We start from the raw sequence: 27,223 nt of genomic DNA, 5'->3' as shown, positions 1-27,223 counted from the left end.
TGGCACTCAGTAAATAAAGCTAGACAAAAGTGTTCTTCTTCTTCTCAAATTACTTTATTTTTCTCCAAGAGTCAAGATTGTGTAGAATAAAAATACAGTACATAAATAACGTGTGAAAATATATTTATAAAAATAAATATCAACTAATCAGAAGGCATTATGAATGCATAAAATAACTTTTTTTATTACACAAATACCAAGTATTATGTGTATTGTCAGAATCATTTCACACATATTGCGACTGACTACAAACACCACTCAAATACAGTCTTTGAGTATGTCTCAGCACACATTTGTAAGGTTTAAAGGTTTTCAAAGTGCAGTTTAGAGAAGGAGGTTGAGGGAGTGGTGGATCATGGGAGGTGTAGTCAGTAACGCTGTTGCATTCGGCTGCGATTGTCAACAGAAGCTCCTCGCCTACGCATGGTGACACCCGCGGTCTCACCGGTCTGGTTCTGCAGGGATGAGAAGAGAAGGGGCAGAGCTGTGAGCAATTCACGTTAGGTCAGGAGAACAGATCGCTTCCTCTCAACACATGGCCAAAACTCACACATGCAGGACCCAAAGCAAAGATGCCCCTCACGGCTGGGTTGCCACCAATTGTATCCTGCACATCTGTCAAATCAAGCAGAAGTTAATACACATGCCAACAAACACAGCTGCTGATATTTGGAAAACATTCAAACAAGAAACATACATAGGGTCTGATAAACATATTAGCTTTGACTGTGTGTGCGCAGAATTTGAAATGAGACTGACATTGCAGACGTTGATTGAGTGTCTCGAGTGACTGCAGGATCCTCTGCTCCTCCAGTGACAGAGCGCTGATGCTGAGGGACTTTATTCTCTGGCTCTGGGGACCAACTGGACCATTGCATGACTTATGGGTCTGTGCAGAGTCCACAACGTCTTGAGCACCGTATGGCAACTCTGGGCCTGTAACAGGGAAAAAAAGTGTTATGCTGTGTTACAATTCGCATACAATCCGTCCTAAATAGTATATGAAATTAGAATTAGTGCATCTGAAATCGTAGTATGTTGACTTTTCCGGTTAGAATCCGAAGTGCAGATTCAGACAGGATTCGATTAGAACTACAAACATGAATAAAAAGTGTTAAAAACTACAACATGGTGGACGTGCGAGTCTGACGTTTATGTAGTGAGGTTTGAGTGATTATTAATCAGTATATAACCTGATGAAAATATATTTATTCAAGGTTATCCACATACTGTATTTTGTCTGCAACAGTATCGTGAACTTTTGTAATGATACATTTGGTCATTATCTTTTAAATGCATCATATTCAAACACGTTTCATGTGAAGTGTCTCTACATGAAAGACCTCCAACTGGCAGATCAACGTGCTACTACATTTCTCTCCCATACGAAAGGATATTAAATTCAATTGAATGTGGAGGATTTGAACTGTGACAAGATGATATGCTAGTGTGGATGTAAAAAAACAAGAGAGTATACTTTAAGGGCGTTACAATCTGTAATAATCTGGCTTTAAATAGCAGTTTAATTGAAAAAACAAAATACTGACGTTCTAAAGTTTGGGGTCATTACGAAGAAATTAATACTTTCATTCAGCAAGGATACATTTAACTGATCAACATTTACAATTTTACAAGAGATTTCTCTTTCAAATAAATGCTGTTCTTTTAAACTTTATTTTAATCAAAGAATCCTAAAACAAGTTTTCATGGTTTCCACAAAAATATTAAGCAGCAAAAACTTGAGAAAACCCCCCAATGATTTCTGAAAGATCATGTGACACTGAAGACTGGAATAACAATGCTGACAATTCAGCTTTACCATCAATAGAATAAATTCTATAAAAAAAAATATTACAATAGAAAACAATATTTTACGATCAATGGTTTCCCTCATGTTCTTGGAAAATCTATCAAGCTCTTCTGTGTCCAATGTATAAAGGTTTGACATGAGGATAAATAAACAATGACACTATTTTACTTTTTGTTGAGCATTTTTTGAAATTATTAGAGCTATTACACGCGGACCCCATACATCCACTTAATGAATGAATGAATGAGGCATTTATATAGCGCTTTCAAATGTACAACTGTACACCCAAAGCGCTTCACACTCATGTCAGGGGTCTCTCCTCAACCACCACCAATCTAGTATCTAGCTCAACTGCCCTCAGGTGGCAGGGATAGGACTCTGAGGTACAAGCCTGATTCCCTCAGCCATTACATATATAATAATAATAATAATAATAATAGATTTTATTTATAATGCACTTTTCATTCCGAAGAATCTCAAAGTGCAACAAAGGGGGGAAAAAATAACAAAAAAAATGAATAACAAGTAAAAATATAGAATACTACAAACAATCAACCAACACAGAAAACAGAATAGAAACAGAGCTGATGGTGGAAGTCTCTGTTAGCTCCGCAGCACACTGTGATCCACTCCATGTTTTACATTTCTCCCAGCGGCAGTGTCCTGATGACATCGCTGAGGCATGACAGCTGAAGACCAGATGATGGGTCTTCATGACGATTCAGACGATGGGGATCGCCGCAGCACCATGCAGGAGGCAGAACATTTTTTCGGGCACTTCTGTGGACCCACCGGGGTCGGCGCAGAAGTCCAAGCCGCTCAACGGCCGCAATGCAAGACGGAACAGCGGCGCAGCCGAGAAGCGGAACATCCCAACATCATGCCGGACGCTGATGACGATGGCCCGGATGATGCTAGCCCGGTGCAAACTTTAGCCACCATGCAGCCCGAGGGAGACCACCAGTGAGCAGCCGCGGCGAGAAACATCAAATGTCCTCCAAACCAGAACCAACCGCAGCAATTCAAACATAAACATCAGAGAAGCGGTGGAAAACGGCGAAACGACGAACAACGTCCTCTCAGTGGCTGCCAGCAATCAGCAACAGCCCCAATTGTAGCTCTGACTGTTAGACTAGTCACAAACATAAGGAAATAAAATAAAATCTAAATCTAATAGTACATTAACATGATTTGTGGGTGGAGAAGCGGCGAACAGACAACGCCAGCGTCCTCTCCCCCACGTTGCCTAGCAACTCCCAAATATATTAACAACAGACATCGCTGAGTGCTATCTTGCCCTTTTTTGTATTATGTATTATATATTGTTGTGTGTTTTTTTTATTTTTTTATTAGGTTGGATTGTGTGTTAAACAAGTGCAGTGCTGTGAAAAGAATTTCCCTCTTGGGTACAATAAAGTTAAAGTTGAAAACATGCTGCATCTTAAACAACATTTGTAAAAAAAAAAAGTTTGTTCTTGCCATGTTGAAAATCTCTAGAGAAGGCCCATATATCTACAAAATATGGCATTGGTTATTGCTTTACATTATAAATTACCTTCACTGTCTGCTACAGGACCATTTTTATTTGGGTGTTGAGTTTTTGGCACAGTGACCTGTTAAACCACAAATAAACAGTTACTGAAAAACAAAATACTTAATTAAAAATGTCAGAAAGCCAACATCAACATGGTTAATACAAACACAAATGTATGCAAGTATACTCAACTTTACATTTGTCCTTTACGTTTGTATATAATAAACTAGTTTAGTGGTTCTCAAACTGGGACCCGGGGCCCTGTTTACTATAGTGCATTTTCGTTTTAAAACACGAAACAGCTACTGTTGTCTACACGAGTCCGGTGTTTTCGAACCTAGAAAACAGATACTTCTGAAAACACTTCAGACCCTGTTTCAGTATGAAAACTCTGGAGTTAAACGCTGTATTGTATAATACTGCAGCTGTCTACACACACAAGAGGCAACCGTTTACATCTGCGCATGCCCAGTGTGCATGAACGGTCATGTGACATGCGTTCTCGCTCGTGCCGTGTAGACAGAGATGGTTTCTAAAACGCGATGGAAGTGAAGACGTGGATCGTTTCATTTTAGAAAAGCTGTTTTTAAAACGAAAACGCACTAGTGGCCGTAGAAACTTCCAAGTTTTTTGTTTATTTATATAGTTTTTCTTACTTGTTTGAGAGTAAGTGCATGCTTACCTGATATGGAAAACTGGGCTTTCGCTGTGAGTTTCCTGCGGCTTGATTTCTGCTGTTTTCTACTGAAACTCGGTCTTTACCATGTTAGTCTCCATAGCCTGTCTCCTTAATGGACTTTTCACTGATTTACAGAAGAAACTCAGATTAAAAAGCACATTCGTACTTAAGTAGCACATTTCAGTGGTCAGTGACAGCTTCCTCTCGAAGATATTACCAATGAATCTCTGAAATCTCAAACATCTCCGTCTTGATGTATGGGCTCACATATCTGTGGCTTTAATGTCTAAACAAATCTAGTGAAGCAATAAACAGGTCTTTATTCATTTGATCAGTTACCGGAAGACAAGAAAAAGCCACCCATTCTTGAGGCTCCTTTGACACCACTGATCAGACTATCACCATTGATGGTAACATGGGACAGGCTGGCACTGACTTGAGGCGAAGAAGACAACGGGCCATTGTGAGCAAGAAAACTTGAGGGTCACCTAAGTCAATTCAGAGAGAGAGAGAGAGAGAGAGAGAGAGAGAGAGAGAGAGAGAGAGAGAGAGAGAGAGAGAGAGAGAGAGAGAGAGAGAGAGAGAGAGAGAGAGAGAGAGAGAGAGAGAGAGAGAGAGAGAGAGAGAGAGAGAGAGAGAGAGAGAGAGAGAGAGAGAGAGAGAGAGAGAGAGAGAGAGAGAGAGAGAGAGAGAGAGAGAGAGATCAAATAAAAGAACTGTACGACAGTTCAACTGAAAGGTCCCAAAGTATAAAAGTCACTTCCTCTATTCCTGAGGTCTCTGTCCTCAAAGTCTAGAGGTTTCCTGATGTTTAAAAAAATAACTGACCCCTGAGGAACAACAGTCCATCATTAAATGGATCCATTTCAACAGAGTAGTAATCCCAAGAGGTGCAGAGGGCCAAAGAAAACTGACCAACACCAAAAAAGAGCCCTTTCCAAAGACTCTAGAAAAACATCCCTGAAGAATCTCAAACAAAGCTCGCCGACACACAAAGGCAGCTCAGTTCTTTCAATCGACTCTCATTTGACTATATGACAAGGTGCAGTGAAAGTTCATGGGAAAGACTGTTAGTTTAGTAACATGTTGCCGGAATGTTTCTTGTCATTTTCCACAGCAGGTAAATAATCATTCCCAAACATTTTTTTGGGAAAGATGAAAATACAGAAATAGGAACTATAAATAGTTAGGCTGGAACTTGCTACACCATGTTCTAACCAAACGTGACACGACAAGTAATTTGCCAGTACACACTGTAAGAGATTCAACGGTTTAATTACTGCGCAATATGACTCAATTACAACCATCCACAACATATTTCATTATTTATGCTACTAATGCCACCATTAACATGATGAACACCAACATTTTGCATACTTTCATACATTACTATGTTAAACTATACCAGTACTATTAGAAAAACTATTGAAAGTGTATTCAATATGATATACCATGTATTTGAGGTATATACATTTAAATGATCATTGTAATGGATTTAAAATATTTTGCCCAGTATAGCAAAATGATCATATATACTGTAAAATTTATTTTTTGATTTATGCAGTCTGCTGGATTATTAAAATTGTAACCATTTGCTCTAATAACAATGTCCTTGCTACAATTTTTTACATTTAAATTATAATTTATATAATCATAAATTATATTAAGTGTATAATATTTTTTAAAATTATATTTACATTATATATTTTTATTATTATATATATTAGAAATTATAATTTAAGTGTAAAAAATTGTAGCAAGGACATTGTTATTGGTGAAAATGGTTAAAAATATTAAATGAGCAGACTGCATATATAAAAAAAATGAAATATTATTTAAAAAACATATTATTTTATTATATTATACATAATTTTCACATTTATGTTTTTGCATTTATATTTATAATATATTATTCACCAATCTTGGTAATTAAATGAAATACAGTTTTTTGTTTTAGTTTTATCCCAAAGAAAATTTCCTTAATGAACAAAAAAATATTCAGTTTTGTTTTTTAAAAGACTGTAAATTAAATTAAAAACAGTATTTTGTTGTGATCAATACATTTCCATAAAAGCCTGATTTATCTAATCTAATAAAAATGTATGCACTACATTTTAATGTATTTTTTAAGGTTTAAGTTTCAATAGTTCTATTTTTTTCCTATTTGATATGTAAGGCTTTATAGGGTTATCATAATATCCACCAATGTGAGATTTTAAACCCACTCGGTGGAAATAAAAAATATGTTAGGACTGAAATAATAAAGTTTGGGGGTTTTCTTTACCGTCTTTGCTGGCGAGAGCACTTCGAACCCCATGCCACAGCAGTGAGATCTCCTCGTCTGTTGGAGTCCGGTCCAAACAGATTCCATTTTCTCCACACCTGCGCCTGGGATTGTCTGCAAGCGCATCTGGAGGGGAGAGGGAACAGATGCCAGTCTCGTGGGTGTAGGTGCAGTAAGGTGGAGCTGGAGCACAGACAGCATCTGTTCTGAGGGTAGGCCGATGAACTATTGTCTTGCTATCTGAAGTATCTTTGTACAGGGACAGATCCTGCTGACCTTGTCTGCTTTGTACACCATCAACACAGCAGGATGGCTTGGAGATGTACACGGGACACTCAGCTAGGTCACACTCCACAATGTCAGGTTTTGGAGGGGGCCGAGGCACCAAAATCTTCCCCTGGGTCTTGGCCACATGTTGCGCTTCCCTGGCAGATTGCGGCCTGATGATAGTGCCCTTCCTGGCCCGGGAGGTAACGGGACACGAGCCGACTCTGGCTGAGCGTGTTCTCCGGGGAATCCGTGAGCCCCCGATGCACAGGGTTTGTCTTTGAGAGGTGGGCTCTCTGATATGCTCCTGTGTACGGATTTCTTGGGGCCCTACCTCTGTCCAGGCTTGTCTAGTGGATTGGGGCACAGCGGGGACAGCTGAGGTCTTTTTGGAAATGTTTTTTGATACCCCTGTGAGTAAATTCACACGGTCCGAGTGATCCGCCGAGAGCTGTTTGTGGGTTTGCTGAGGCAGGTTAGCACGCCTGCTGGGGTCTCTAAACACTCGCTCCACCCCCTCAACTCCATCCACCTCATCAAACCAACGTAGTTTCTTCTTAATAGTCCTATTCTGCTCTGGCTCATTGAGTTTTGCCCTGGCCAGCTCCATGCTATCCCGGATTAATATGGCCACTTCTTTGGTGAAAAGCACATGGCCAGGGGTATAAGTGAATTTGGCATTCGCCGATATGGATTTTAAATGGTTTTTAAGAATTCCTTTCAGGAATCTGACATTGTTGTTAGGGGCAGAGTGGGTCACGGGGTCTGCAGATGTTCTGTTGGATTCCTCTGTGCTTTTCAACATAGCCTTTGCCAATTTGGTGACATCCGTTTCATTTTTAGGATCTGAGGGATGTATGCTTATACTCTCCTCCATGCTCAGCGGTTTGGATTCTCTCTTGAGCCCTGTGGCATCATCTACATCTGGATTGCGTTTATGCGACTGTGACGAACTCAGTGCTTCTATTGGTTGCATGTTCAGGGAACTCGGTTCAGTCTGATCATTTATGCAAAGATGGGCAGCTGAGCTTGAAAAGGCTTCGAACAAACTGTTTCCGTGTTTGGGTCTGCTGGCGGGAAGAGCCGACCGTGCTTCTGATAAATGTTTTGGATATTTCTCCTCCAGGGTTCTTGTCTGCTGTTTGGATTCTGAATTGAAGTCTTTAGTCAGACTTGAGGATTCCAGAGGTGTGTTATCTGGCACGGCTTGCGTTCTGCAGTGGGCAACCGAAGATCCTTTGTCTTTCAAAATGTTCCCTTGAGCGCTCCTGTCATTATCATGAGTTATCATATGCGCTAAGTCCTGATGTGTCAACTCTTTTTGGCAACCAAGTGTAGACTGGGCGTCGAAGTTCTGCGATTGGTCCTTCCAGTTATCAAATCTTTCTTGCGTGAGATTCCAGAGACTCCTGTTTGCCTCTGCTGACTCATGATCCCTTGGTGAGAGTGAGCTGGGGTTGAGTTTGCTTTCCTGGTTTAAGATCTCCTCCAGAAAACTCTTGGCTTTGGAAGAGGAGGGGTGAGATGGTGAACATGGGTTGTTGGACTGTCTCAATGGTGATGGAGGACGTTTGGGGTGTTGGAGGTTAGAAGGATCCACAGGGAGGTAGAAAGACTGGCCACATGTGATGCTCTGCTGGGAGCGACAAACCGGTGCAGTGTCAGGACTCTTCTGAGCTTCTTCATTCTCTAAGCTGTCCAGACTAGACAGACTCTCTGTCTCGCTATGTGGGGTATCAAGATACTCCTGAAAATCAATATAAAAACATTAGAGCACTTATGCACTGATACAAGTAAAGTGCTTTTTGGAGATCATGTTGCATGCATGCTGCAGAGGGATGGAAAATAAAACATAAATCATTCCAATATGCTGAAGAAACATTTCTTATTATAATCAATGTTGAAAACTGTTGTGCTGCTTAACATTTATGTGGAAACAGTTTATTTTTTTCTGGAGTCTTTGATGAATAAAAAGTTAAAAAGCATTTATTTGAAAGATAATTCTTTTGTAACTGCAATTGTCTTTAATGTCACTTTTGATAAGTGCATTGCATTATTGCTGAATAAAAGCATTATTTAATGGTAGTGTAAATCTGGGGCGCCTGCAGGATTTTATCCCAGGGTAAGCACAGAATTAGCAAAAATTACAAATTTTCAAAACTCTTGATGCAATTCTTTTCAGTAAACAATCAGAGAAAAGCTTCAAAGATTTAAGAGGCTTCATTTATCCAACCACACCCAATAGTTTAAGGCCTTTTTGCAAATGATTCAATCAAGTTCAGCAGTTTTGTAAAGCGATTAAGCCATGGTCACACTAGACTTTGAGCATGAAAAATTTCAAAGTCACACTAGACTTTGAGCATGAAACGCTGCAACGATTGTGGTTTCACAGACAGGGCTTAGATTAAGACAAAATTATGCCTTATGATTTATGATTATGGGCATCTACTGGTCACATTCACGTGATGCGAATTCGTAGGTCAGCTTTAGAACGCAGCGAAACAGGAGCCATTGACTTCCATAGTATATATATATATATTTTTCCTATTATGGAAGTCAATGGCTCCAGTTAACTGTTTACTGATATTCTTCAAAATATCTTCCCTTGTGTTCAGCTGAAGAAAGAAATTCATACAGTTTAGAAACAACTTGAGGGTGAGTAAAGGATGACAGAATTTTAATTTTAAAGTGAACTATTCCTTTAATAATCAATTTTAAAATTATGTAAAAAAACAAAAGCAGCATTAATTGGCGCCCTCTTGTGGTACAGTTGTAGGTCCCACTGATGTAAATATATTACCTTTAAAGGGGTCATGAACTGAGAAATCAAATTGTCCTAAAGCTTTTGATATATACGATCTCATCATACTAAAAGAATATCCTGTAAGTTTCAGAACTGAAAACTTCCTTGTTAGTCCAATAAAAGCTTTTATTGACACCAGGCAAAACAAACAATTTTTTTTTTCACAGCCTGTTTAGCAATATTATGCAGTGCCTAGGCTTGACAGTAATGCAACTTTGTTAATTCTAATGCCTGATCTGAAATGTAATGATTCATGTACAGTCAGATGTTCTTTGTCTGTGCGTCAGTAAATCAAACCAGTGACTGAACGTCTTTTTGAGATTTTTCTCTAAATAGGATACAAATAATCATTATTTATAAAATAACACAAATAATGATTTAATGGTGATTTAATTATATAAAGAAAGCGATTAACGAAAGCTCCCTTTGCAATTGTTTGAGCAGCGTGCACTGCAGCTGTCGAGTTTATCAGTGACTCCCGTTTTATTTATCAAATCTCTTAACTATATCACATTTGCACTGTTAGTGAAGATGAAAGCATTCGTTAATGTAAAGAAAGTAAAGAAAGTAAAAATAACAAAATATAATAGCTTAACAAATTTCCAAAGAAAGGGCAAGCATGATAGTCATACATTCCTATGAAGGGCATTCCATAAGTCTGACTGCATTTGTGCACAGAATGGAACACTTTTCCAAGAATACCTATCCTATAAATAGGGTTATTACCTTCTGTGTCCTGCTCTGTTCACAGTTCAATGTATTAAATTATATGTTGGCTACAAGCCATTGCAGGTAACTTCCAGCTACTGTGTGTGTAAGAAGACATAACCAACTGTCTGGGAGGGAAAGAATGTTTGTTTGAGTTATAGAGATAGGGTGAACACATATGTGTAGCTTTAATATGTCTTTGTATGATTAAAGCCCCAGGATGAGCTCATCTCTCTAAAGCATCTCAGTTTGTTCAGAAGATGCTGCAGCGTGTTGTGGCAGGAGGAGCCCTGGGCGAAAAGTAAAATGTTGGTTCCCCCCTTAAAACCGTCACATACTCCTTAAGCAAATTTGACAACAGGCCTGTTTTAACATACACAATCACTGGCATAGTAAATCAATGTGATCAAACAATTGCAAGTAAGTTGATCAAAAATATGACTATGTATATTTACCTGTGGATTGGCCTGCTGTTTTTCATTCAGAACAGTCTGTGTCTCCTGCTGCTCATTGAGGAAGAATAGTTCAGGCTGATAGTTCCTGAAGTTAATCAGGCTGCTCTCCTGCAGGAGTTTGGTGTAGGCCTCAGCTGCAGATAAGGCATGTAGGTGACGGGCGCCCCCTGAAGGCTTTGGGGAGGAAGTGCGGCTCCTGAAACAGACAAGTCATTCAATACAGGCATTGTAATAATCAACTTATTAGCATAGCATCTTTAAACCAAAAAAGTAGTGAAAAAATACTCAGCACTTCATTTTAAAAATACAAAAGATTAAAGATGAAACCCCCTATAATCCCCCTATTCTACGCCAAAAAAGAGAAAAAAAAAAAGATTCTACGTGAAATGCATTTTTTTTACTATTCATGTGGATGTTACTTTATATTATATATATATATATATATATATATATATATATATATACATTCAACGATCAGGCATTGCATTATGACAAGTGAAGTGAATAACACTGATTATCTCTTCATCACGGCACCTGTTAGTGGGTGGGATATATTAGGAAGCAAATGAACATTCTGTCCTCAAAGTTGATGTGTTAAAAACAGGAATAATGGGCAAGCGTAAGGATTTGAATGACTTTGACAAGGGCTACATTGTGATGGGTAGACTGGGTCAGAGCATCTCCAAAACTGCAAGCTCTTGTGGGCTGTTCCCGGTCTGCAGTGGTCAGTATCTATCAAAAGTGCTCCAAGAGGAACAGTGGAGAACCGGCGACAGGGTCAAGGGCGGCCAAGGCTCATTGATGCACGTGGGGAGAGAAGGCTGGCCCGTGTGCTCCAATAAAACAGAGGAGCTACTGTAGCTCAAATTACTCAAGAAGATAATGCTGGTTCTGATAGAAAGGTGTCAGAATATGCAGGGCATTGCAGTTTGTTGTGTATGGGGCTGTATAGCTGGAAATCAGTCAGGGTCCCCCTGCTGACCCCGCCGAAAGCACCAACAGTGGGCATCAGAACTGGGCCACGGAGCAATGGAAGAAGGTGGCCTAGTCTGGTGAATCACGTTTTCTTTTACATCACGTGGATTGCCAGGCGCGTGTGCGTTGCTTACCTGGGGAACACATGGCACCAGGATGCACGATGGGAATAAGGCAAGCCGGCTGAGGCAGTGTGATGCTTTGGCCAACCTCAGGTCCTGCTATCCATGTGGATGTTACTTTGACACGTACCACCTACCTAAGCATTGTTGCAGACCATGTGCACCCTATCATGGAAACAGTATTTCCTGGTGGCTTTGGCCTCTTTCAGCAGGATAATGGAGCCCTGCCACAAAGCAAAAATGGTTCAGGAATGGTTTGAGGAGCTCAACAATGAGTTTGATACCTAAACACACCTTCAGGGGTCTAGTGGAGACCATGCCTCGAAGGGTCAGGGCTGTTTTGGCAGCAAAAGGGGTACCAACACAACATTAGGTCATAATGTTTAGCCTGATCGTTGTAAACATAATTTTTTTTTAATCTTTCTTCTAAAAAAATATGAAGCGAGCTGGCATCACTAATATCTATAACTTTAAAGAGCTCTATGATAAAAAACTTTTTTTTTTCAACAAGTGCTGCCAAAAGTATTAAATAACAATGCAAAATGTTTTTTTAAATTTTTCATTACACTTTTTGGTAACTTTCATTAATATGACAAATAAGCACTATTTCATTATATAATGCTTAACATATTACCATGCATTTAAATAGTTTGAAATGTCATGAAAAGTTGATTCATATATGGCCAGACATTTATATCTCAGTGTACTTGAACTACTGATCTGTTAAGCTGAGTTGTTATTAATTGAAAAAAATATATATTGAAATTATTTTCAAAATAGCTTTTTAATTATATTTAACACGAAATATTACTTTAATGGAATTAATTCATGAAAGCTGTTACATAACATTGCCAATGTTAAATTGCTAATGTTTTCCTCAAATGTAAAAAAACAGGTATTTTTAAATATATCTTCACCAATAATGATATATTGTCATAGCAGCAATGTCGTACCTGCTAGGAGTGGAGGCACTGGACAAAAATTGAGATTGATGAGTATATAAGAGTGGACTGCCTTGAATATGATGTAGCGCTTCATCAAGGTTGGGTGTTCTTCTCTTAACGGATGCTGCAGAACACAAATCACTTTATTTAAATGGTGGATGAGATGTGAGCACATACTGTCTTATAATACTTCAGTAGATAAGGAGCTTGTAGACACATCAGTTAGGCTGCGGCTTAATGCACAGATCTGGTCTTTTGACCATGTCCGATTTTTGTCCCACTTGTTAAGACATGAGTGGTATGATATCACTGTTTACACTGATTATCAATGATACTGATTATTTGGGCTTATTAATCCCAGCCCAAAATTATTCTGTTAGTGATCACTTTATTATGCAAACTCTGGTTTTGAAAGGCCTAACTATTTATGGCCTGGTTTCACAGACAGAGCTTAGGTTAAACCAGGATTAGGTCTTCAATTAGGAAATTTATGGCATTTTAAGGGCTTTTATAAACGTGCCTTATATAAAATATTTCTGGTGTGCATCTCGAGACAAAACAATGGCACCACTGACATATTTTAAGATATTTCAGTGCAGGTTGCTTTTAGTTCAAACAGCTCAAACATGCATTTTAGTCTTGGATTAAAGACCAATCAGAAGACCCTGTAGGTGGGGCAAGCGTTGCAATCTTTTGTTTACAGTAGCAAGTTGGCATGGTAAATCTCTGAGCAGCCACCAAGCGTGCCTCACGAGTCCTGAAAAGTGAAGATAAAGCATTTCGGTAGCCCCCAGGTGCATGTTTGCAGTATAGGTAATAAACCCCTCTCCATGTAATGTAATGAAACATAGACAAACTAAACAATCAGATCACACGTAAAAAAAATTTTTTTCTTAAAGATGGTCTCTGTCATTTTAGGCTGTTTAAATCATGCTGGTATTAGTTCAATTGTTCATTCTTTAAATAAGCTTGGTTTGAGTTATTTATTTGATGAGTTTGTTATATAATAAAAGAGTGTGAAGTTATGATTGACTGCTAAGATGGACAGCTTCTCTGAGTGAAGTAGTCACTAAGGCACTAAGGAATTTCAGGAGGAGATTGGAGCTTAAACTTTATTTCCATTACGGTTTATTTCACAAATTGTTCAATGTTTGATTGATTAGGCAGGACCTTGATATTGCGGCTCTTTGTACTTACTACTGCACAAACTTCAATAAATATAATTGGCTCCTAGTTGCTACCACACAGACTCAAGAACCAAGATGTCAGTGACACCCAAGTGTCATTTGGACACTTGTGGTCAGTTACTACAATGGAAGAGTGAAGGTGCGTTTTTTTACAGTTTATGGCAGCAACACAGTCAAATGCCGTAGCACAGCCAGTGTGCTTATTTTCCTTTTTTCTATGTCAAAAATAGTAGCTATCTATTCTGTTGTGTCTGTTATTTCTGTTATTGCATCACGCCTCAAAAGCACATCTCGAGACCCTCGCATTCTGCACTGCACTTTTTAAAAAACAGTTCCTGAGTTCTGCATCTTGAACCTACTCTGTCTTTTCCTTTGGGATGGAGAGAGATGAGCTCTTTGGAAGTTCTCTGTGGCATCCTGGACCCTCTGATGACGCTGCTGTAGAATATTCTCCCTCAGTCTCTGCTCCTGAACATCCCACTGTTTCCTTCTCTCCTCTAGAGCCCTGGAGAGACCGTGAAACAAGCAGTCAGACAGTAGGAAAATATAAGCTGTTTATGCAAAGTCTGACAGTTAGACAATTCTTTGCACACACAACGTCCTCGTTATTTGTTTGAAGAGGAATAGATGAGAACGTTGGCAACTGCGGGCAGCATATCAAATGCACCACTTGATTTAAAATGGAAACGAGACTTTAATCTAATTGCCAATATCAGCTCATTGTACACGCTGTTGTTATCTCAGAGAGTCAACAGAAACCCAAGCCTTCTCTAGCAGATGCATTTCAGCTAAATTCATTTGGTAATGGCACAGAAACCAGTGCATGCCTATGCTGCAGAATTACAACTACCTAAAAACAACCTGAACGAACAAAACTTGTTGAACTTGACACACAGTTTTGAGGGTCTGCAGGAGTCCATCTATGATATGTTTAAAAATAAATAAATAAATAAAACATTATGCCGAACTACTTATGGTTTTATTTAAATCTTTTAATGATGCTTTGTTTCTTCATTATGGTATCAGGACAGTTGTACTATCCTGATATTTTTAACTTTAAAATATTAAAATTAATGGTTGCTCTTTATTTTACAGTCTGTGCACTTACCTATGCAAGCACTCGGTAATATAAGATAACTAAATGGAGCTAACACTTTATTTAACAGTGTCCTTGTTACATATGTTACATGTACTTACCATAGTAATTACAGTTAAATAATGCATAATTACACACAACTAACCCTCAACCAAACACTAATCCTACCCTATAAGTACAAGTAATTAATTAATATTACTCAGTATTTAAATATATAATTACACTGTAACAATGACACTTTAAAGGTTAGGTTAAGAGGTAGGCTCACGGTTAGGACCTAGTTGTCAGGGTTCTGCCCTGGCAGCTCTGTCTGTTTTGTCTTTGTTTAATGTTTCTATGTTTGTGTTGTGTCTTAGTACTTGGATCTGTCTCTCTCTGTGTTTGTCATGTGTTCCTCTTGTCCTACCTCCTTGTTTGCTGTTACCACGCCCCCTTGTTTAGTCTGGTCTAGTCCTCGTTTCACTAATTGTGCTCACCTGTTCCTCATGTGCTCTGGTCCCTTTATATTGTGCTACCTTCCCTCATGTCTTTGCTGGTTCGTTGTGTATGTTTGTGAGCGTTTGCTTGTGCGTACATGTCTCTAGCTCCTTGTCTAGCCTTTTCTAGTTTTAGTGTATCTTGTTTTTCTAGCTTTAGATTTATTTTCAGTTTTTTCTTTGTTCCTGAGTTGTTTTAGTCTAGTGAAGTTTCTGTCTTTATTTTGCTCGTTTTCTTCAGGTTTTATTTTGGTATTTTTCTCTAGCCTGATTGTTTAGTTTTCTTGGTTTTGATAGCTTACCTTTTTATTTTATTTTTCCTGTTTTCCACTTATTTTTTTTAGTTCAATCTTTTTATAGAGATTGATTTTTGTTTTATTTATTTTTTCCATGTTTTCTAACTCCAGTTATTATTTTAGTTTTTGTTTCATTTAGTCATAGTTCTTAGTTTGTCTGTTGTTTCTTGTTGTCTTGTCGTGTGTGTGTGTGTCCTGTGTTGTTTTCTGTCCTAAGTTTTTCCCTGGCCGCTGTCTCCACTGCCTGTCAGCCAAGACTCCTGCTTCTGTGAGAACATCAAGCCTCAGGTTCCTGCCTGGATTGGTCCAACACCGCCCTGCCTGGTGTTGCCTCCCAAGCTGTCGTGAAGTTCATTGGCTGCCTGGACTGGTCTCAGTGGTCATCCTCCCCTAACCGTCATCGTCGTGTCTTTCCCCTGCCCTTGTGTTTGGACTGTCACTCATCCACTACCCCATTGTGTCTGTTGATCTGTCTTGTTAATAAACTGTCCTTGTTGTTCACTCTGCATCTGGGTCCTCCACTTCCTGATCCCTGACACTAGTAACTACTCAGTTACTGTAATAAATATAATAAGTACATAGTATATCCATAAGGAACAAGACTGTAAAAATAAAGTGCTACCAAATTAATTTTAATACAAAAATTTTAGTGCAATCAAGTCACTGAATGCATTTACTGTATTTTTAATGTATTTCTCTGTAAATTGTGCACAAGGAAACCTAAACACAGGGATTCACATTGACTCTCTGGTTTTCATTCTTTGAATCTTTTTTAAATGTATTTAGGTTCCCAAAAAAATCATACAAAAATAAGTGTCCTGTCATTGACACTCATACACACTTACATATTTCAGGAATTATTTAATCACAACAGAAATAGCTCTGGATCTGTGTCTCAGCCTTCTCTGAACACACTCATCTGCCCCACCATCACTGCCTTCTATAAAGTAACGTTACTTTGCTCTTAGAGCTTCTATTTTAAGCTGGTACATTCTGGCTGACAAATAAAGGAGTTACATAACAGTATCTGTGCCCTGTAGGGTAGCTTCACTTTCAATGAGCACTCGGATTGACCAGGTCAAACACTCAGACTGAGTCATTAACAGCATGGAGACAGGTCTTAGTATATCTGACACTCACTGTCAACACCAAATTCAGCAGCTGTGCATTGCTTCTGATCTCTGGGACACTTACCCAGCAGTCGTTTAGCGTAGTTGCCTCCTTGGTGAATACGCTGACACTAGTGTTTTTTCTCTTGTTATTGCCACCTCATCTAATAACAAGACCTCAGAGACCAACAGGCTACAGCTGTCCAGAAGGGCCGTGCAATATATCGAAATGATTGAAATATTGCAAATGTGCATATCGCAACGGTACACAATATCTGAATGATTTTAATAGGCTACTTCAACATTGTGAATATACACACACAGTTATTTCAAAACGGCTGTCTTGACGATACTGTCTATCAAACAACAAAGAACAAGAGAAAATCACTCAGTGTTCTTGGCTGAATAACCTTTGTAGCTTTACCATGTGTCAGTGTATATTTAATTAATGTGAAGACTATTGTTTTTAGTTCCTATTTTAAATAACAAAGATAAATAAAAATAATAAAAATAATTGTCCACCCCTAGTTCAGGTGTTTTTGTTCATCTGGATGTTCAGTTTTAGCTTGATATAACAATATATTGTCAAGTAAAGGAAAGAGTTTTTGGTATTTAAATATTGGCATTACATTTTTTTATTTTATTACATTGATGTTAAAATTATATTGTCAGATGTATGACATACATTTTTGCTAAAACACTTTGTGCACTGGTGCGCAGACATGTTGGAACAGGAAAGGGCCATCCCCAAAATGTTCCCACAAAGTTGGAAGCATGAAATTGTCCAAAATGCCTTGATATGCTGAAGCTTTAATGGTGCGTTCACACCAGACGCGAATGAAGCAATAAGCGCGAGTGATTTACATGTTAAGTCAATGCAAAGACGCAAATAGGCATTCTGCGGCGTGAACTGAGCATTTGACGTGCGAATCGTGCAAGTTCAAAAATCTGAACTTTGGAGGATATTCGTGCCGCGTTAACCAATCAGGAGCCTGCTTAATGCGGTCACATGGTAAAGTGATGGATGGAAAACCCAGAGGCCAGAGTAATTTAAAAAATACTAGTTATTGTGTCACAAAAGTTAGTTTTAAGAGTTTTTCAGGCGAGAATGTAGTTGTTTAAAGCTCAAATCTGTGGTTTATTTATTAAGAGGGCCTATTTGAAAATTTGATCTGGCGTTTTTTGGAGGTGTAAGATCCAGGCGATCAGCAGCGCTCATTAACCCCAGCGAGAGCAGCTTTAACTCGGGTAGTCCTTCTGAAGACTGCCGCTACCTGGCAGAAGCCCCTCACATGATGCGAATTAACATCTGTTGTGTAGTCAATGTCACACGAGAATAAAGCGAATTTCATACGCGAATGAATTCAAAGTGGTCTATTCATGGTTTATTCACTTAATTTGCGTCTGGTGTGAACGCCCCATAAGAGTTCCTTTCACTGGAACTAAGGGCCCAAGCCCAACCCCTGAAAAACAACCCCACACCAAACTTAATGCATAACAATGCAATGGCATGGGCCGTTACACTAGTTGAAAAAGTTGATTTCTCTGGAAATGAACATTGTTGGAAACATTCGGGATAATGTAAGTATACAAGTCAACAAAATACAGTACAAGTGCTTTTCTGTTCTAGTACTTTTTAGATATTTTAATCCAAAAATCTAACATATTGTGCCTGTAATGTAAGAATAGAGAGAGTCTTCCATACTAATTTGTAATGGTTATGTGAAATGACTTCCATGTTCATATATCCAGTCATGCAGTGCGTGTTATGCCTCCACATAATAAAAGAGATTATGTTTATTAATAATTTTACAATAATAAGCATGCTGTAAATTACAGCTTAATTTAGGCTATTCATGTGAATGTTAGCATACAGGAGTCTGACATTTAGAAACTTAATACCTTGAAATGAGAACATTTGAAATGAAAAAGTTAATTAAAAGAAAATGTTACAGTAGGCTATCTAACAGCATACTTTCCCTTTATGCAAATCAATTTAACCTAAGATCTTGATGCAAAAAAAACATTCATGTAAATTAGTCGATCTCCTAAATACAATCACTCAAGGTGTTCTACACAATCTGATTTATTTTTGACACTTACTTTCGTCTGCGATTTGTTTCCAGGAAAAGCTTGCGAGCCCGAGCCCGACAGTACCTCTGTTCTTGGACCAGCACCTCTCTTTCATTTTCAGTCTCTCCTTGAAAACCTGATCTAATGTGATGCATAGAGTCAAGGAAGGTATAATTATTACAGAATAAAACATAATCTTATGATATGTACATACCAATGAAAAAGACACAACAAATAAAACACAAACATATGACTAATATCTAAACATAGGTGACATAATGGAATATGATATTAATCAGAGAAACAAAACAAACTACTTAATATATATATATATATATATATATATATATATATATATATATATATATATATATATATATATATATATATATATATATATATATATTAAAGTAAAGTTTGTTTTGTTTCTCTGAAGTACTGTAGTAAAACTATGAGACCAACCACCTTACACTGATAATTCAGACAAGGAAAAGGATACGAGTAGTAAAGTGTGTCTTCCAGGACTGGCATCCCGAATATCAGGATGACAAGCTGATGACAGGTCTCAACACACCACTGTTCTCATCCATACAACAAAAGCTGCATCCTATTGACGTCGGAACGACCGAGCGATAACATAGCTGGCAAAACCAGAATTTTGAAGCTCTAAAAAGGAGAGTAAGATGGAAACTGGCCAACCAGTGCGACAGAAACAGGGAGAACGCGAAAAACCTTCCTTATAACTTCCTGCAGTTTGATACTCATCTAAACCAAACCCGAGTACATGCTAGCCTGACAATGTTTTAAATTAAAGCAGGCAAAGGTAAGACGTCGTTGTTCGCTACCGCTGAAACAGTTACGCCATGTCTGTAACCATCGACGCGCTTCCTTGACAACTGACACAAACTCGCGGAGAAGGCGTGGTCACGTACATCAGAAGCGCTCGACGGTCATCATCACTCTCAATGGACGTCAATCACTGCTGCCACCTGCTGGACGCAAACATAGAGATGAATAGGGAATATCCTTATTTTACTTTTGGGAATATTCAACAGAGAAGGGAAGTTCGACTCGCCAATCGATTCTTTTTAAGCAGTCCGTTAAAAAAAAAAAAACGGTTAAAAATTGTGATACTTTGCGACGTTACGCAATTACGTCATGGCGTGGTCCTTTGTATTTCTGCGTGGTCTGCTAAAACCAGAGCTATGTAAACAAGCACATAATGTTTATTAGTTTGTGTTTAGCATTAATAATGGTGTTTATTGCACTTTCTGGTGTCCTACTTCAGTTTTCTACGGCCATTCAATTAATAAAAAAATTTTATTTACATGCGTTGAATTGTGAATAGGCCTACATTTGAATTAAAAACTGTTATCATATTGCGCCAGAACGCTCACCACACACCAGCTTATGGTGGAGACATGTTAAGACATGTTACTGCAAATGAATTAAGGTGAAGAATTAAGTGTGAAACCATCAGGAACCGTTTAGTCTCCATCGCCACCCTTTTCCAGACCTGCAACCTGGAGTCTCTAGAAGTGCAAGGTGTCAGGATCTCAGAGACTTAAGTTATGCAATCCTAACGAATGATCCCCGCTTAATAAGAATCACAAACTGAAGTGTTGTCAAATACATGAAGATGGCTTTATAGACAGATAGGATGAAAGTGACTCTTGAAGGACAAGTACCACATCCTCTTGTGCTACTGTTTGAAGAATTCATCTTCCAGAATCTGGCGGTAAGTTTTGGGAGTTCATTTTTAGTCCATCTCTACAAATCAGACTTCAGGATAGGAGATGGACTGAAATTAACTCCTAAAACGTACTGAATACAAGGCTTTTTTCATTTCCAGCCTTCATGAACAATTATTTATCACTTATAAATGATTAAATACAAAATTATTAAGACAAATGTGGTTTGGAATTGGTAAAATGTGCCTGGAAAAAAATGATCAGAAAACCAATGTGCCCAATTATTCTGCACGCACTGTATAATGAATCTCATGTCCGAAAGAGTCAGTCAGTTGTTGGCAGGAGATTTGCTGCTGAGTCACAGCAGCACAAACAAATCACACACGTCGGTTTTGTGAACAGGTGCAATTGATTCATTGAAAAGATCCCATTCAAAACAACGATTCATTCACAAATCACTCAGTACAGCAGGGTTGCTTAAAGGGATAGTTCACCCAAAAATGAAAATTATGTCATAAATTACTCCCTCATGTTGTTTCAAACCCATAAGAGTTTCATTCATCCTCACAACACAAATACATTTCTGATGAAACCTGAGACTTTTCTGTCCCTCTATTGACATACTGTACATCTACCATTTTGACACTTTCATAAAGTTTATAAAGAAATCGTAAAACTAATCCATATGATTTGAGCAGAGTTTAGTCCAAATATTCTGGAGATTTGATTGCTTTATATGATGAACAACTTAAATTTAGGCTTTTATTCACATATAAACATTGATCAGCGGACATAAAAAGAAGCTCAAACAAACCTGAACACAAGAACAAACCTTAGTGGTTCTTGCTGAAGCTCACACGTGCTGCGTAACACGAGAATTAACCTCATTGGTTCCTGCAGAAGCTCAAACGTGCTGCGTAACACGAGAATTAACCTCATTGGTTCCTGCAGAAGCTCAAACGTGCTGCGTAACACGAGAATGAACCTCATTGGTTCTTGCTAAAGCTCACATGTGCTGCGTAACATGAGAATGGACCTCATTGGTTCCTGCTGAAGCTCAAACGTGATGCGTAACACGAGGATGAAGCTCATTGGTTCTTGCAGAAGCTCAAACGTGCTGCTTAACACGAGAATTAACCTCATTGGTTCTTGCTAAAGCTCACATGTGCTGCGTAACATGAGAATGGACCTCATTGGTTCTTGCTAAAGCTCACACGTGCTGCGTAACACAAGAAGGAACCTCATTGGTTCTCGCAGAAGCTCACACGTGCTGCGTAACACGAGAATGAACCTCATTGGTTCTCGCTGAAGCTCAAACGTGCTGCATAACACGAGAATGAACCTCATTGGTTCCTGCAGAAGCTCACACGTGCTGCGTAACACGAGAATTAACCTCATTGGTTCCTGCAGAAGCTCAAACGTGCTGCGTAACACGAGAATTAACCTCATTGGTTCCTGCAGAAGCTCAAACGTGCTGCGTAACACGAGAATGAACCTCATTGGTTCTTGCTAAAGCTCACATGTGCTGCGTAACATGAGAATGGACCTCATTGGTTCCTGCTGAAGCTCAAACGTGATGCGTAACACGAGGATGAAGCTCATTGGTTCTTGCAGAAGCTCAAACGTGCTGCGTAACACGAGAATGAACCTCATTGGTTCTTGCTAAAGCTCACATGTGCTGCGTAACATGAGAATGGACCTCATTGGTTCCTGCTGAAGCTCAAACGTGATGCGTAACACGAGGATGAAGCTCATTGGTTCTTGCAGAAGCTCAAACGTGCTGCTTAACACGAGAATTAACCTCATTGGTTCCTGCAGAAGCTCACATGTGCTGCGTAACATGAGAATGGACCTCATTGGTTCTTGCTAAAGCTCACATGTGCTGCGTAACACAAGAATGGACCTCATTGGTTCTCGCAGAAGCTCACACGTGCTGCGTAACACGAGAATGAACCTCATTGGTTCTCGCTGAAGCTCAAACGTGCTGCATAACACGAGAATGAACCTCATTGGTTCCTGCAGAAGCTCACACGTGCTGCGTAACACAAGAATGAACCTCATTGGTTCTTGCTGAAGCTCAAACGTGCTGCATAACACGAGAATGAACCTCATTGGTTCTTGCAGAAGCTCACACGTGCTGCGTAACACAAGAATGAACCTCATTGGTTCTTGCTGAAGCTCAAACGTGCTGCGTAACACGAGAATGAACCTCATTGGTTCTCGCTGAAGCTCAAACGTGCTGCGTAACACGAGAATGAACCTCATTGGTTCTTGCAGAAGCTCACACGTGCTGCGTAACACGAGAATGAACCTCATTGGTTCTCGCTGAAGCTCAAACGTGCTGCGTAACACGAGAATGAACCTCATTGGTTCTTGCTGAAGCTCAAACGTGCTGCATAACACGAGAATGAACCTCATTGGTTCCTGCAGAAGCTCACACGTGCTGCGTAACACAAGAATGAACCTCATTGGTTCTTGCTGAAGCTCAAACGTGCTGCATAACACGAGAATGAACCTCATTGGTTCTTGCAGAAGCTCACACGTGCTGCGTAACACAAGAATGGACCTCATTGGTTCTTGCTGAAGCTCAAACGTGCTGCATAACACGAGAATGAACCTCATTGGTTCTTGCTGAAGCTCAAACGTGCTGCGTAACACGAGAATGAACCTCATTGGTTCTAGCAGAAGCTCAAACGTGCTGCGTAACATGAGAATGAACCTCATTGGTTCTTGCTGAAGCTCAAACGTGCTGCGTAACATGAGAAAGAACCTCATTGGTTCTTGCTGAAGCTCAAACGTGCTGCGTAACACGAGAATGAACCTCATTGGTTCTAGCAGAAGCTCAAACGTGCAGCGTAACACGAGAATGAACCTCATTGGTTCTAGCAGAAGCTCAAACGTGCTGCGTAACACGAGAATGAACCTCATTGGTTCTAGCAGAAGCTCAAACGTGCTGCGTAACACGAGAATGAACCTCATTGGTTCTTGCTGAAGCTCAAACGTGCTGCGTAACATGAGAATGAACCTCATTGGTTCTTGCTGAAGCTCAAACGTGCTGCGTAACACGAGAACGGACCTCATTGTTTCTTGAGAATAAACCTCGTCAAAAAGTTCTTCGTGTTCCGAAGAAGAATGAAGGTCTAGGTTTGAAACGACATGAGAATTAATGGATTTTTAATTCAAGGATTTTTTCATTTTTGTGTGAACTATCCGTTTATATTTTCCACCCGCAGTCAGTTCAAACTCGTTTTTTTGAAGGCCTAACTGAAGATTTTTCACACATAAACGGCTTTAAGTCACTGAAGTTGTGAACCGTGGGTCCACCCAGGATCGATCCTGCCTTTCACACCCGCAGCAGAGTGTGAATTGAAGTGAAACTGCTAGGTTAGAGGCTGCGAATGTTAGCAGCTGACAAGCCATGTTGACCTCTTCAGGTATGGTTCTTCCAGCATGACAGCCTCTTATGACCCACAGCCTCTCTAGCTGTCTAGATCTGCACACGACTGTCCTTCTGTGAGGGACTCCTGGAGCTCTTGAGATTTATCAGTATGCAGCAGAATCCCGCTCCTGTTTTCAGACATTAGCATCTGTAAAATTCACACTTCACACATGCAAAAACATGAATTAGAGTTAGTGAGTAAATGAAAAAAATCCACAATGAAATAAAAGTTGCATTTATGTATGGATATCAGCGGAAGGAAAATACTGAAGAAAAAAAATATCAGCAATACTTTATTTTACGGTTCAGCTCTTGCTATTAAGTTGCTTATTAGCGTGCATTTTACTAGGATATTGGCTATTTATTAGTACTTATCAAGCACATATTAATGCCTTATTCTGTATGAAATTTTTCTACATTCCTATATTCATATCTAAACTTAACAACTACCTTATGAATTAATAATAAGGAGCAAATTATAGTAGTTCATTGAGGCAAAGTCATAGTTAATAGTGAATGTGTTCCCCATACTAAAGTGTACAAAATCTGCAAGTACACTATAAAAAGTTGCTGCCTTAAATTTTAAGCACAATCAACTTAAATGTTTAAATTATTTCAACTTAATTCATTCTAATGTCAGTAGATTATGACACATAAAGTTTAGTTTTGAATGGTGGCAAAAGAGTAAAACAAAAGTTCCCCGGTACTATTTGATCTTACACCAGCAATCTTTTAGAAGCCATGTGGTTTGTTGCCAAAGTTAAGCTGGTGTTTACAAGGGATCTGAAATGAATGAATGGCTCCCAGGTTCTTGTTGCTTCTATTTCCCTCTTGAACCCCTGTTTGTACTAAGCAAATAATAAACCCAGGCTAAGCATGTGGAGGACAAATGTAATCCAGATCTCTGTAATCCAGTTACTGTGAGACATCCTCTCTGATCCGGATTTACAGTCACAATGAAACACTGAGGGTGTGAAATGTATGCTGCCACAGAAGTGCTCTTCCACACCGCATAGGGATTAAAGCTGCTTCTACAATCCTGATATTAACACACATTAATGCATTACAAAACTGGCAAAACCCCTGGAGATATTGGTCCTCTTTCATCTTAAGGGACTGAACTGAAGTACCGGGTTATGTCCTCCAGCAGGAGACGTTACTGCACCATTAATGTCACTTAACTGATGGCTGCTTACCTTTTCTGCTCTAGAGGGCGCTGTTGTCCCTTTTTTGTTCTAAATCGTGGGTGGGTAAATGTGTGTGTGTGTGTGTGTGTGTGTGTGTGTGTGTGTGTGTGTGTGTGTGTGTGTGTGTGTGTGTGTGTGTGTGTGTGTGTGTGTGTGTGTGAAAGAGAATCTGTCTGGAGAGATGGGGGTCAGATATATTTTGCTAGTACAATTGTGTCGAACTGTCATCTGAGGAGGAAAGTGCTTCAATAGCACAGAGTCTGACAGTGAAAGCCAGCTTTCCGTGCTTTTATTGTGGCCCTCAGGGTAACATGAGTGATCATTTCTCCCAGACTGGCGGCTGACGTGTCACAAAAAGTGCCTCGCAAACTGCATCGTCTAGGACTGATCAGCCCTCTCTTTGTTCGGTAAAACACGAGGTAACCAGACTTCGACTGGACTGTGTTTATAAAGGATGAATTTATCCCCGTGTTTTGAGGAGGAATAATCAGCAGTTGGGATTGGGGCTATACACTGTAAAAAAATTTTTTTGGGTTTTTGTTGGTTTAACTTAAAAAAGTAAGAAACCTGGTTGCTTTAAAATTTGAAAAGTTTATTGAAATTAAAAATTTCAATAAGAGTTAAGAGTTCATTAAGAGTTGATACAATGAAGGAAATTTGTTTAATAAATAGAAACTTAAAATATTATTGTATCTGAACCACATAAAAAAATTGATAAATCATGAAATTACCACTATTTGGCATGTTTCACTGCATCATCAGAAATAAAACACACACAATTACCCAATATGCTTATAAAATCTTTTAATAATATTTTAATAAAGGTTGTCGAATCTCAAAAAAAAAAAGTTCATTGTATTAACACAAAAATTTAATTTCAATGAACTCTAAATTTTAATGCAACCAGGTTACTTTTTTTCTAAATAATTTTTACAGTGTTGTTGTCACACTTTCCCCTTTATTTCTCCCTTTAAGCCTTAGCTACAAAAAGCTATTGATTATTTCTACCATTAGTGTTTAGGTAGAAAGGAAAAAGGAAAAAAGATATATAGACATATTATATGGGGCATATGTCAAGTTGTCACAATACAGTAGAAAACAATAATGGAACACAAAAGGTAACACACGAAATTAGCAACAAATTAGTATTTTTTCAACGAGCCCCAGCCTTTTCTTCTCTATTGGGACGTATATCTGAGTGAATGGCCAATGGCCTCTAGAACAAGAAATAACGTAGGGCGGGAATTGATTCTGGGGTGGGGGTAGCCTTCAAAACAAAAACATGTGCATGGATAAATAATTCATACTGAAATATTACATTTACAAGAATGTCCACTTTAATTTCATGGTAACTAAGATTAGTGCAATCATTAAAAGGAATACTTAATTTAATAAAAAAGGAACAACAGTGGACCTCAACCACTTTCAATTGTACTTGTGTGTGTGTGTGTGTGTGTGTGTGTGTGTGTGTGTGTGTGTGTGTGTGTGTGTGTGTGCAATCCACAGAAATAAGTCACATTGCTTTGGAACAACGTGCAAATGATAACAGAGCTTTCACTTCTGGGGGAACTATCACTTTAAGACAACAGCGGCTGGTTGCATAAACCACTTAGACTAGTCTTAAAAGTAAGTCATCTAATTTTTTTTTTTAAAGATTGGTCCTAACATTTTAAAATCAGTTACATAAAATGGTAGATCGGTTCAATTTAAATTAGAAAAGTAAGACTGATTACATTTTGACTAATTGCAAGTTGGACAAATAGTGCTTAAGACACAGTCTTAAAAAAGTGGCTCAAAGCTTGGAACATACTCTGCAAGAACAAAGAAATTAGTTTGTTTTCTCGAGGTGGCAAGATCAAGTACAAAGTTTGCCCTGGAAGCAAGAACTTTTTCTCTGTTCTTGCGGAGTATGTTGTAGCCTTAAGTTTATGCAACTAGCCCCAGAACTCTAAGAAATACATAATTATGACATTTCATGCAAATATCCACACAGAATTTTCCCCCCATCTTCAGAATGAACATTTCTTCTTATAGGTTTGTTATTTAAAGTCTAATCTGATTGTGAAAGACAATACCATTACAAAACCT

General features: G+C 38.8%; 1 protein-coding gene and 1 long non-coding RNA gene across 2 annotated transcripts in view; both read right to left on the bottom strand.

Moving 5' to 3' along the window:
* Positions 1-68: 68 nt before the first annotated feature.
* On the bottom strand, positions 69-20,232 carry cep126 (centrosomal protein 126). Its single transcript, XM_067419025.1, is given in 13 exon segments — positions 69-455; positions 551-615; positions 760-936; positions 3,366-3,423; positions 4,027-4,100; positions 4,103-4,147; positions 4,363-4,508; positions 6,304-8,321; positions 10,541-10,736; positions 12,591-12,705; positions 14,128-14,273; positions 18,849-18,959; positions 19,318-20,232. Coding segments are annotated over 13 exon segments (3,270 nt in total). The 5' UTR covers positions 19,350-20,232; the 3' UTR covers positions 69-368.
* Positions 20,233-23,938: 3,706 nt separating this feature from the next.
* LOC137043565 (uncharacterized) overlaps positions 23,939-27,223 on the bottom strand; it is a 242,401-nt gene continuing 239,116 nt past the window's right edge. Inside the window, exon 5 of the long non-coding RNA XR_010898519.1 lies at positions 23,939-24,110. This is a non-coding gene — a long non-coding RNA (uncharacterized lncRNA). The remainder of the gene's footprint in view (positions 24,111-27,223) is intronic.

The sequence above is a fragment of the Pseudorasbora parva genome, chromosome 16 (assembly GCF_024679245.1).
Source record: "Pseudorasbora parva isolate DD20220531a chromosome 16, ASM2467924v1, whole genome shotgun sequence".
Lineage (NCBI taxonomy): Eukaryota > Metazoa > Chordata > Actinopteri > Cypriniformes > Gobionidae > Pseudorasbora > Pseudorasbora parva.
This window is presented reverse-complemented; position numbering and strand designations above follow the sequence as displayed.